We start from the raw sequence: 13,542 nt of genomic DNA, 5'->3' as shown, positions 1-13,542 counted from the left end.
ATTATGAAGTCACACATATAATTGCCCCCTCCCACTAATTGTTAAACTGGTGATCTAATCAACATCAGCACACACACACACTTCTGAATCCTGGACAATGCACTAACACTCATGGGATCCCAGTCAAGGTTTGATCCTGCTTAGTAGCAACCCAATGGACCAAGGAGTAAAACTTACACACATTGAGCAAAAACCGCAGACTCCTGTATGTAACTGAAACAAATTACTTGGTTTATTGAAATACGAAGCTTGATGGAAATGAAAAATTGAAAAGATACAAAATGGGATTATGAATGATGGAGAATCTACACCGAAAATGGAAAATAGAGAATTGAATAGATCAGAATTAATACAAGGTCAGGTATAATATGTTTAAATGATTAGTAATTGGCTTAGGAGCCGCCCAGAGTGGCTGGGGAAACCCAGGCAGATGGGCGGGGTATTATTAATAATAATAATAATAATAATAGGATTTTCATGTGACTAAACAAATGTCAAGCATTGCCAAAGCAGTCACATAACTCCTATCTCCCTACAGCCCATCTAGATGTGAAATGAGTTCATAGCAAATTAGAGCAATAAAAATTCACAGTTACCAAACACAAAGCAGCAGACTAGATCCTGTAGTACTCCTTCATATATGCAAAATGAACAAAGTGAGGCAGATAGCAGTAGGAAAGGAAAAGCCCAACCACCTACTTAGGAAGAAGAACTACCCATTTCTATAAATCAGCAACAGGGGGTTGGACATTTCCATTAATTTTCCCCATTAATTTTCTTATTATATTGGTGGACCCACATAAACACGGACTGTGGATTACAATAATCCACCCATGAGGGGAGAAAATGAACGATGTGAACCTTGATGTAGACATGGTTTTACACACAGGGATGATTGACACACCTCCAGCCTCAGTTTGCCAAAACATTTCATGCTCCCACTCACTTTGTTTAGATCACATGGCTGCTTCTCTACCATCCTAATCAGATTTCCAAGGTCTTCTCTGTGAGCTTCTATGGAAAGCACTCAGGTTCAAGCAACTTCTACAGGAAAGACACAAGCATGGCATGGTAGGGCGTGTTGAATTTTTCATCTTTAAAAATCCTGATTTGAGGGGTGTTAAAAAGTTGTGGTATGATTAGGTAATTTGAAATATATTTTGGTTACTTGTAAATATTTAGGTCTTGCTTGGTAAATATCTATGTGAAAAGTTCCTACTTTTTAATTTTTTTAAATTTTTCTGTCATTTAAACGTATATGTTATTCCCAAATTTTCATGAAAACAGATGTTGATAAGTGCCTAAAATTGATTACCAGATATTGTAGTTCTGTTATATATGTATTGTAGTTATCTGTATTATTAATATTAATATTAATATTATTAATTATTAATATGTAGTTATCTGTATTATTAATACTGGGTATGTTTAGCCTGGAGAAGAGAAGGTTAAGGGGTGATATGACAGCCATGTTCAAATATATCAAAGGATGTCATATAGAGGAGGGAGAAAGGTTGTTTTCTGCTGCTCCAGAGAAGCGGACACGGGGCAATGGATTCAAACTACAAGAAAGAAGATTCCACCTAAATATTAGGAAGAACTTCCAGACAGTAAGAGCTGTTGGACAGTGCAATTTGCTGCCAAGGAGTGTGGTGGAGTCTCCTTCTTTGGAGGTCTTTAAGCGGAGGCTTGACAGCCATCTGTCAGGAATGCTTTGATAGTGTTTCCTGCTTGGCAGAGGGTTGGACTGGATGGCCCTTGTGGTCTCTTCCAACTCTAGGATTCTATGATTCTAATATACAATGGTATGCGATTTCTTTTTTGCTTTGTACAACCAGTGATAACTGCTTCACTATGACTACAAAGAAGAGAACAAGGCAGGGAACATTCACACATATGAGCAACCTTATTGGAAGTGGAAGAGACATGTTGCCTTCTGAATTACCAACTTTGCGAGACATGTTAAGATATGGACTATTGCTGAGAGAACAAAGTAAGTGAGGATGTGAGAAACTATCCAGCTGCCAGTGTTGCAAAAGACTTATAGCCTAAAGTACTTGAAAAATGGGAACGAGCAAACTGTTCTTTTGTTTTCCCTGTTGTGAATTCAAGAGTTACAGTATTAGCAAAGATTCAAGAAAGTTGAGAGCAAGCAGAAAACATATCTCTTGGAAGGGGCAAGATAGATATTAAAGAAGCCTTTGCTTCAAAACTTGACAAGCTCTTTGACATTCTCAATTGCAAATGTGAAATCATTATGTGCTCTGAATTTGGCTGTGCTACAGATTGCACAAAAGAAGCTCACATTAATTGCACATGCTCTAAAGACAAGAAGATCCCAGTGAAAGAACTTGCTTTCATTAAAGGCCAGAGAAACAATATTGGTTCTATTGGACCACACCAAATTGGTTTGCCAGATTTTCCAGAACATAACAGACTGATAAAGAAGCAAAAGCGAGGAGAAGTTGAGAGAACAAGACTTGCTGATGCTGAATAGAAAAAAGGAATGTTTGCAGACTTCTTCACTTCCATCACATGAAGAAAGTTCCTCCGGGGTTGGAAATGAAAAAGAATCTGATACAGAAGATGGAAGTGAATCAAATTATGATTTAGCAGCTCCTTCAACTTCTAATGGAGAGAAACAGTACAATACATTAGATATTCCTAATGTTGCTATGCAGAGCATCAGATACGGTGTTGGTCTTCGTGCCACAGCTGCAATTACCACCGCTGCATTTATTGATATTGGCTTGATCACTGAAGAGAATACGAAACTTGTTGTTGACCACAATAAAGTAAAGAGAGCACAGGAGAAATTGATGTCATCATTAGACAATGAATTTGAAGAAATTCAAATTCATTGTCTAATGAATTTGAAATTCAAATTCATTGTAAGGTGGCTTACAACAGCAAACAGACTTTGTCGCTTGTGAGTTTCCAAACATGGCCTAAAAGGCAAAAACCTCAATAATTTAAGGCTGATTGTAGAATACATTGTTGGTGTGTACTATCCGTGTTGGTTCAATATAAAAGTAAAACATTTGTGGATAGAAGGCCCATGTCATTTGTTGTTTCAATTGCAACAGCTTAGACTGCAAAACAAGGCTGCTGTTTTGCCGACTGTTAAGCGTTCAGCGTGGTATGCATTTAGTGAAATGTTAATTCAGACACTGCTGTGCTCAAATAATAAGGAAGAAAGGAGAGCTGGAATTCAAAAGATCATCGATTTGAGAGGTGGCAATGATGATATATTTGGAGACCTTTCAGTACGTCCAAGGAAGACACCTTCTATAAACACCTCTGCTTCAAACTTATTGGAGTTGATAGACTGGTTTGATGGAGTTTATGAACCTCCATTAACATGCAAAATGACCTTGACAGAAATAAAGGAATTTATTGACAAGCCTATGCAAGTTCCTCAGTGGCCTTGTCATGGTCAAGGGATTGAAAGATGTGTGAAACAAGTCATGGAGGCTGCAGAGAGGCCAAGAAGCAGGTTGTCTGCTTTTGTCAAGAAATGAATCAATACAGGACTTGATGAAACTTGTTATTAATTCCAATTAATGTTATTCTTTTTTTTTAACTATAATAGGACGTTATAAGACAAAGTGATGATATGTTGTTACAGCTGGAAATAAAATTTCTTTATATTTTGCTTGTATAAAATGATTAAAAACTTTAACTTTGCTTCAAAATGCGAGTTTTTGGCTTTTTTAGTGTATTTCAAACAAATCTCAATTTACCAAGCTAAACATCAACCAATCATAAAAATAATTGCAGATTTGGATTCCTCATGTGCAATTACATATTTTTAGACCCCCTCATTGAGCAAATTCACAAAATAAAATTTTCTGTCCTTAAATGACACGCCCTAATGGCATGGTGTCTATTTCAATCCATCACGGCAACTGTGTGGTGTGCATAGAACATAGCATAGCTTCCCGGTGTGATGTAGGCCTAGCAGAGTCCAGATTAAAACTAATATTTCAAAACAAACTCTCAACAATTGTGCTGTTTTGCCAGTACAGTGATGTGCTTGGGGCTAGAGTAAGAGCTGGCAACTGGAGGTCCCAGACCAAATTTGGCCTCATATAGGAATGGGTTTTGTGACAACCAATAAACAAAGAAGGTTGCAGGTGAATGATGTGTGTAACAATTGGACTTGGCGGCAGGACAGTTGGGGGAATGGGAATTAGCCCAGTTCTTCCCAATTCATTCTCAAAGTGGTCCTGACGGAACTGGTTGCTGACCGAGACCACCAGACACTACCAAAAAAAACCACTTCTGGCCTGGCGCTACCTCCATGTACATCTCTTAAAAATCATTTGCATTAGAGCTGTGAAAGTGCATTTCTGGAGTGTGAGTGTCCTCATATTTGTTAGCTTGTTTATATAATGCAATGTTTTAAGGACACTAACCTGGAGCCAAGTTCAACAAGGCACTTGTAAAATACTGTGCTGAAAAAGCTTGATTATATTTGTGATGTTTATTTTATTTTGTATGTTGTAGTATGGCGAATAGCTACCTTCAAACTAAGATCTGAAACTCTGTGAGACTGGGTGTGGTAATAATGGCAGTTGAAAGGCTGACTACCAGATTTAAATTAAGATTTTTATTGATTTGTGCTTAACGCTGTTCTATTTTTTTGTACAGCATTTTTAAAAAATATATCTGTCTTCCCCATCATTGCTGTATTTTGTGATGATGTGAGGATTTAAGCCTAAATTTGAATTGATTGTGCTTAAACCAGTTCATAAGGGGGAAATTATTTAAATACATTAGAAGAATTGCAATAATGCGTAATAAAACTGTAACACAATGCAATTTAGCATTGGCCATTCAACAACCGAAAATTCACTTAAAATGTATCAAAAGTTTTTATGAGCATAAAACATACCAATAGGTCAATTATCAATATCCAATATTAATATCATCAACAGTCTTGAAGCAATCCAGTTCATATTAAGAGGCCTAATAATAAGATAGCTCACCCACATCGGGCTGGCAGCGAAAGGTTAAAATTAACAAAATTACCTTAAGCAGAAGCCTCCATTAGGTGTACTATTACTACATACAAACTACATACAAGCTCCTTCTTAATGGTCAATCCCTTAGAAAGTGCTCTTCAAGTTTCCTTTGGTGTTCACCTTAGATCCCTTGCAACAGATCACATGATCAATGTTCTATTTCACTTCTAAAATTTGGAAGTTTGACTCTTAAAATTTGGAAGTTTGATAGGGTTTTTTGGGGGGGTTGTCAGATGGGTGCCTTCTGTGATTGGGTAGAAGTGCTTGATGTCTGATTTCGCACATTTCATACAGCTTGAATCTGAAACTTTTTTTCTGTGCAGCTTTGTATCTGAAACTTTTTTTTCTGTGCGGTTGAAGTGAGGTATGTATGCACAGATGAAAGAAGCATATTTTCTCCCTGAAAATCTGCTAATATAATTCATAGATAATGGATTCAAAAATGGAAATGTGGCCATTGGGCTGTAATGAGAAAACATTATGGTTTAAAATAATCTGCAGTCTCTTTAATATTTTTTTCTTTTTAGTTAAAGATTCTATAGGCATAAGATCCACACACAATATACTTATTTATTTTTAATTATATTCCCCTTCCATTTTACACTCATTCACAACTAAAAGGAACAGAGTACCCCCCCCAAAAAAAATGAAGGGGGAATCTGTAGATTTCTAGAATGCAAACTCATGACTTCTATGCAATTATCTAGCAACTTGATTCCATGCGCTATTTATCGTTTTGTTGACAATATTCACTGCCTGCATAAAACAAAATTAAAGTTGTATCGTGTCGACAACTTCTTTTAAACCAAAAGAGAGGGAAGGAGGGAGGGAGGCAGGGGAAAAAAACAGCCTTATGTGGGTAGTCAGATGTTTGGAGATTTAATATAGCTCTCTCTTTTTTTCACTCCTTAGAGTGTTAAAGGAGTGTTGCCTGTTCAACGTTGATCCATTTGAGAATTTAACAGTGCACCAAAAGGATGGCAAGTCATGCATACAAATTTGCATTCTCAGCAGACATTTGCCCTTTTTTTTATTAAACTGCCTCATTAAACATTAAAGATTTGTCTGCAGAGACACAGATTGAAGTCTTTCCTTTTCAGCTTTTCATTGGCATATAACTTGCAAAATTCCATCGCTAAAGCAGTGATGAGAAAGAACTACCATAAAGCCATGGATGTTTCCAACATCAACATAATCTGAAATAAATAGGTAGGAATGGACAAACCAATCTATTTCTGCTCCATGTCACATTTTCATATATTCACCCATAATTATGTTCTGTCCTCTTTCTGAATTAATCTGCAATTAAAAAGAGAAAAGGGCACACCATTTTGCATTTAAATATGCATGTGGACATGCATACTTTCTCAAAATATACGTTGGAACATTTGGGAACTGCAAAAGCTGGTGGGTGACAAAACTCCAACATGCACATTAGTCTAGCAGGTACAGATCAGGTCAGTTCTTATTGGAATTTGTGAAAATTGCATTACTCAAGCAATCCTAGAAATTGACTGAGGCAGGAGGAAAACATGAGACTGATTTTAAATTTGTTTCATGGAATACTGTTCTTTTTTTCTTTTTCTTTTTCTTTCTTTTTTGCTGAGAGCACAGTATTAGGGCTTCCACCATGCTGAGTACATAGCAGTCCACTAAGTCAGTGTTTTTCAACCTTTTTTGGGCAAAGGCACACTTGTTTCATGAAAAAAATCACGAGGCACACCACCATTAGAAAATGTTAAAAAAATTAACTCTGTGCCTATATTGACTATATATAAAGTAATTCTCTTGAATAGGAATCAAATAAACAAATTTTTCCCACGGCACACCAGGCAACATCTCGCGGCACACTAGTGTGCCGCGGAACAGTGGTTGAAAAACACTGCACTAAGTTACTACACAACAATCGCTGGCCTCCACTCTTCCAATTGAGACAAGAAGAGGCCCAGGCCCTGTGTGTTGTATCTAGTCCTCCCTAGAATAAGAGAGACAATAAGTGCTATGGGGAATATGGTATGTACCATTTGCCGCCTCTTGAAAGGAGACTGGTAACTGTGAAGCTGTGAAGGGACCCAGGTGGCACTGTGGGTTAAATCACAGAGTCTAGGGCTTGCTGATCAGAAGGTCAGCAGTTCGAATCCCTGCCACGGGGTGAGCTCCTGTTGCTCAGTCCCCGCTCCTGCCCACCTAGCAGTTCGAAAGCACATCAAAGTGCAAGTAGATAAATAGGTACCGCTCCAGCGGGAAGGAAAACGGTGTTTCCGTGCACTGCTCTGGTTCGCCAGAAGCGGCTTTGTCATGCTGGCCACTTGACCTGGAAGCTGTCTGCAGAGAAACGCCGGCTCCATCGGCCTATAGAGTGAGATGAGCGCCGCAACCCCAGAGTCGGACACAATTGGACCTGATGGTCAGGGGTCCCTTTACCTTTAACCACCCATTCTGGGTTCATTAACCACTTTCTGTACAAACTGAGACTCTTACACAGGAGTAACATCACCTTGCCAATATCAGTTAGTAGTAAAAAGCAATGTAGAAGATATTTATTTTAATCCCAGTCAATCCACACATATATTGTCATGGACAATGTTTTGCTTGCACTTCATGTTTATCCCCAAAACAGCCATGAGCCCTCTGATGGAGCCTTGAGCCTTTGGCCTCTCTTTGCTAAAAATTAAGTATGGAGTTCATAATACCCAATCTGCAGTTTCTAAAGAGCACATAGGGGATTAATTTGGAGTGTTAATTGTACACTGAATAATTTAAGCCTCTGTGCATACAGGGAGAAAAGATGTACCACAAGGCTACCAAATATTAGAGATGTGTGAAATCTTTCAGAGGATTTCAGGGGAAATTTCCAGATGCATTTGGGCAGTTGTGTTCAGTCCCTACTATCCCTGCCATGCAGCTCAAAATTCTGCTTTCTTAGAAGGGCTAAGAAACTTCCCAGTGACAATATGTTCAGGAAAGCAGAGGAGCTGTTCAGCAAGGGAGCACAGCAGGATCAGGTGTCGATTCCACACTTACTTCTACCTGCTGCTACCAAGTAAAAGGTGCTTAGAACTCTAATGATTTTACAAGAGGGATGAGGAGTTTATGTTGTTGTCTTGTTGTGCTGTAAAGCCATACCTTGGTTTTCCAATGGCTTAGTTCTCGAACGTTTTGGCTCCCGAACGCCACCAACTCGGAAGTGACTGTTCTGGTTTGTGGACTATTTTTGGAAGCCAAACGTCCAACAGGGCTTCCATGGCTTCTGATTGGCCGCACGCTTTGGTTTCCGAACATTTTGGAAGTCAAACAGACTTCCGGAATGGTTTCCATTTAACTTCCAAGGTACAATTGTATATGTAAAAAAGGGGAACCATACTGGGGTAAAGGCATCCTCTTTGGTTTGTCCCTGTGTTAGATTAAATTTGTTGGTTAGGTTTTCTAGTAGGGCTGTTTCCCATACACTTTGGTAACAGTGGTCCATGTTTACTCCTGACAGGTCTCTCCAGTGTCTAGTTAAGATGCTCCTAGCTGCTGAGAGTAGGTGGCTTATGAGTTCTTTGTAGTGTGTGTGTTGTTGTCTTGGAATATATTCAGTAGGGCCAGTTCTACACATACACTAAGCAAAAGAATGAAAAATTACTACCCCCTTCTTTCTCCCCACCCCTCTGTCCCCCACAACCTCACAATGCCTATGAGAGCAGTGTCTCGCAGTGAATGTAACTATGAATTGAAAACAGAGACATTGTATGTACCCTTGTTAATTATGAATTACTACCCCCTTCTTTCTCCCCACCCCTCTGTCCCCCACAACCTCACAATGCCTATGAGAGCAGTGTCTCGCAGTGAATGTAACTATGAATTGAAAACAGAGACATTGTATGTACCCTTGTTAATTATGAAAAAACTTAAATGAACACACACACATACAACAAGGATGAGGAACCTGTGGGCTTTCAGATTTTGGACTACAACTCACATTATCCTGACCATTGCCCATGCAAGCTGACAATGGTGTGAGTTCAGCAACTTCTGGAGGGCCACTTTACAATGTAGTGACCAATCTTGGCTACATATTAAAATCTTGGATTTCTCTGATCAGCACTCACTTGCTTCCTTTGAGACATTTAAAAATAGCTTCTCCATGTGAACCAAGCCAGGTCAACTACAAAGCAGGTAAAACTTTTGTTATATTTCTCCCTTGAAGGGAGAGGAGAGACACCGGGCTGTCCTGGAGGACACTGGACTCAACCACCACTGATTTGCAACTGTTGGCCTTGACACCAGACTTATCGGTGTGGTGGGAAGGTTAAGGGGGGGGATTGTTGGTTCAATGTGAATGATTTTTGGACCAGAGGGAGGTTGCAGTTTTGTTTACTTTTGTTTATTTTTTTAACTAGTGGGTCAGAGTATTGCTTTGTTTATTATTTGAGTCTTTTAATGGATGTTATGTTATATGAAATATTAATGTATTATATAATTTCCTCAACTTGCCCCCAATGGTAATATGTATTTGCACTCTCTCTCTCTCTCTCTCTCTCTCTCTGTGTGTGTGTGTGAGAGAGAGAGAGAGAGAGAGAGAGATGGAGAGAGATACACAGAGATAGATATATAGATACACACACACACACACACACTGCTTTTTCTGGGGGGGGGGGTACACAGGGGGTATGCATACCCCTAAACATTTTGTGAATCTTATGGAAGAAACTAAAAAATTTAATTTTTTAAGTTTCTTCTCTAGCATGGTGAATCATCAGTTGCAATGAATAGCATGGTGAATTGTCAGTTCCATTGCTATCCCCAATGGCGGCCTCATTTCCTGTCACGTTGTTTCCTGAGTCTCAGACAGAAGCGAGCATTTAATGTGTGAAGTAGGAGTTGGAATCTAGCTTGGTGATTGGTCAGTTTGATTGTTACCACCTACAATGGTGGTTTCATTTCCTTTCCCGGTGATTTTCTTGAGTCAAAATGAGATTACCCCTAATTTTAGGGGGGGAAAGCACTGCATATATACGTTTGTGTGTACACACACACACTGAGAGACATACATACAGTATATATATGCTATAAGTTGTTTGGAGACTTTCGGGTAACAAACAACTAATAAGTCTGATAAATGAAATGTAATTACCTCTCCAGACAATGAGATGTTTCTAATCTGTCCTAAATACACTTTCTCTGAAGTAGCTTCTCTTGATTTTGATAGAATTAACTTTCATTTAAACACTCTTAAGATTACAGCCACACTTTAATTTCAAGTTTATGAGTCAGTTATCATTTGTATGTAACAAGTGCCCTTTCTTCGAGTAACTACAGGGAGCTAACTATGGGCGGCAAGATGTATGCAATTTTTTTTAGCTTGTCTAAAGTAACTTTTCTAGAGCTTCTGTTTGGAAACAATTGTGTGTGTTTCACTATTAATGCATATATCTTACAACAAGCACAACCCACCCATATCAGCTGGGATCCTTCTAGTCATGGTACAAAGTTGCAGCCCATAACATGAATAGCAAATTCCAAAGGACACCACTTTCAAAGCCCTACAGAGCATAGATGCCGATGAGAAGCCTATGCCTGGCTGTCAATATCAATCTTCTGCGGAAATCCACTAAGTTGAGCTCTTGCACTTTATTTTCAAGAAAGCCAGTAGTCTAACAAAAGAGAGTTATTAGGCAGGATCTAGTTGTATCTAGGGACGCAGGTGGCACCTCTTGAAAGGAGACTGGTAACTGTGAAGCTGTGAAGGGACCCAGGTGGCACTGTGGGTTAAATCACAGAGTCTAGGGCTTGCTGATCAGAAGGTTGGCGGTTTGAATCCCTGCCACGCGGTGAGCTCCTGTTGCTTGGTCCCAGCTCCTGCCAACCTAGCAGTTCGAAAGCATGTCAAAGTGCAAGTAGATAAATAAGTACTGCTCCGGTGGGAAGATAAATGGCATTTCCAAGTGCTGCTCTGGTTTCGCCAGAAGCAGTTAGTCATGCTGGCCACATGACCCAGAAAAACTATCTGCGGACAAATGCTAGCTCCCTCAGTCAATAAAGCGAGATGAACGCCGCAACCCCAGAGTTGTTCGCGACTGGACTTAACTGTCAGGGGTCCTTTACCTTTAGTTGTTTTGAGGAAAATGTTAGAAAGGGTGCTGCTAAAAAGCAAAATAAAAAAATCCCTTCCAGTAGCACCTTAGAGACCAACTAAGTTTGTTATTGGTATGAGCTTTCGTGTGCATGCACACTTCTTCAGACAAAGCAGATATTGCATATTCATTGGAATGTTGATATATGTCAGCTAAATCATGTTTTCTTTGTTATCATAGGTACCTCAGTCCTTCAGGTGACAGCTACAGATGCTGATGACCCCACCTATGGAAACAGTGCTCGGGTCGTGTACAGTATTCTTCAGGGACAGCCATATTTCTCTGTTGACCCTAAAACAGGTTAGTACGTCCGTTCCACTGTGTGTGACATATCTACAGGCATATTTTAGGAGGTTCTCTCCTCCCCATATTCAGTTAAAAGGCATAAACAATATGTGCTGTTACGTTGTTATCACTATTAATATAAATGTACCCTGCCCGTCTAAAAAACTACAGAAAGGTGGCTTACACAAAAATGGATAAAATACAAAAAAGATTTAAGACTTCAGCTTAAAAACAATCTAAGAAGAAAAATCAAAAGCAGTTAAAAAGAAAGTTGTCAAACAAATGCCCCTGGAAAGCCTCAGCGCATGACATGAGCACAATAGCACTCTAGGCAGTTGCAGTTACTGTAACTTGCTGCTATTTGTTAGTGTGACTATTGCTTTAAATAGTTTTTTTCATGGTCATTAATGGTGCTACTGTTTTAAGAAAATGTCTAGCTGCTTACTGGTACTCTGGTTCCTGTCCCTGCATGAATAACCGGAAGCAATTTCCCTTCCTACCTTTGCCTCAGATGACCCACAAGCAGGGGCGGAGGAAGGAGGTGCGGTGGGGGCGGTTCGCCCTGCGTGTCACCACTGAAGGGGGTGACAAAATTTCAGGTGGCACTCACTGCAGGGCCTGTAGTGTGCCTGAGCCACTGTGTCTCTCCTGGGATAGACACAGTGGCTTGGGCGCGTGCAGGCTCTGCACTGCCCAAACGGTCCACCCGCTGCCTCACCCCCAGCTGTAGGGGAGCTAAGTGGGAGGAGGCAGGCAGACTCCGGAGGCCCCGCAGTGTGCCCTGCCCAGATGGGTGGCCTGCCCTGCCCCTGGGCGCACCACCCCAGGTGCCCGAGCGGCTTCGCCACTGCCCACAGCTTTGTTTAGAAAACCTCTTCCCTCTTGTCGAGGTTCACTTTCCCTCAGACAGCTTCCAGGCTTTTCTGATGTCTTCACCAGAATTGTTCAATCTGGCCAGGAACTCATTGTTTCCTCCTCTCAACTGACACCTGCTGCCTCATTGGCCTCCACTTCTCCCCTGCCTCCCAAAATGCTGCTGGAGTCTTCAACATCTGTCTTATAGATCTTCTATGACTTCAGCTTCTAGGTTGACTCGACACCTCCAGATTCTCTCTCTAAGCTCTTCTCAAATCCCTCACTAAATCTCTTCACAGTCCACCAAGGACTGTTGTACCAAACAGTGCTGTGCTTGGCCTTATGTTCCCTTCAGGCCAATCAACTGGTTTCTGATGGACCAATTGGTTTCTGATGGACCAATAAGTTTGAATGGAATATTCATTAAACGACCAATCATAAAGTGCCCCTTTGGATTGCATGGAGAAGCATCAAAGGTACATTGTTATCTCCTTAGCAACAGACAGCAACTGTGACCATCTAACTGCCACTTGGCATACTGTTGGAGAACTCTTGCATTGCCTATGTCTTCTCTGGCTCTAGCCTGGAGTGAAAGAGAAGGCTTTTCTTATTCAGTTAACGATTTACCTCTCAGACAGTGTTTACATCACAACAAAGTTCTTATGTTTAAAATTTGCCTCATAAAAAACATGGTTTGTCTACAGTAGCGTATTTTAGCTTTGTTTTTGAGCAACCTTCTGAATTTGATCGCTTGCTTATTGTCAACTGAATTTATGAAAACAAGTCTTTAGAACTTACTTGAATTTTAAGCAGTGTTGTTATAATATAAATGTTGATCCTCTGTCTATGTGAAGAATATATTTCAGTTGTTGATGCATTTTCCGTAGAAGTTTGCTTTCTGGTTCTTGGAGAGTATCCTTTTTTGTGCCTATATTCTGTATAGCATCCAACTCCTTACATCCATAGGGGCTTCCGCTTTCATTGTATAAAGAGAGATATTCCTAGTATGCTTGGAGATTGCCCCTTATATGAACAGAGAATTCTCCTGGCGCTCATAGAGCATTCTGTATATATCACAGGTGCTAAAGCACAATATTTATTCTCTTGGCCTAAGAGTTCACCTGTTGCCATCTACAGTAATGGAAAAGCATTGTATAGCATTACCTATGACCTGCAGCATCATGTTTAGGGTGTGATCTGTTTCTTGTTCTGCTTGTTCTGTCCTACGTATGCTGAAATTGGAGTTAAATCTATAA

The 13,542-nt window shown here is 40.0% G+C and overlaps 1 protein-coding gene across 1 annotated transcript in view; it reads left to right on the top strand.

The window, feature by feature from the left end:
- Window positions 1–13,542, top strand: part of CDH18 (cadherin 18) — a 201,751-nt gene that overhangs the window by 85,729 nt on the left and 102,480 nt on the right. Inside the window, exon 4 of the mRNA XM_033154394.1 lies at window positions 11,327–11,446. Within this exon, the coding sequence (XP_033010285.1) occupies window positions 11,327–11,446 (120 nt within the window). The remainder of the gene's footprint in view (window positions 1–11,326; window positions 11,447–13,542) is intronic.

Source organism: Lacerta agilis, chromosome 7, assembly GCF_009819535.1.
Source record: "Lacerta agilis isolate rLacAgi1 chromosome 7, rLacAgi1.pri, whole genome shotgun sequence".
Classification (NCBI taxonomy): domain Eukaryota; kingdom Metazoa; phylum Chordata; class Lepidosauria; order Squamata; family Lacertidae; genus Lacerta; species Lacerta agilis.
The sequence above is the reverse complement of the archived record's forward strand: the minus strand, read 5'-3'. Positions and strand labels throughout refer to the sequence as shown.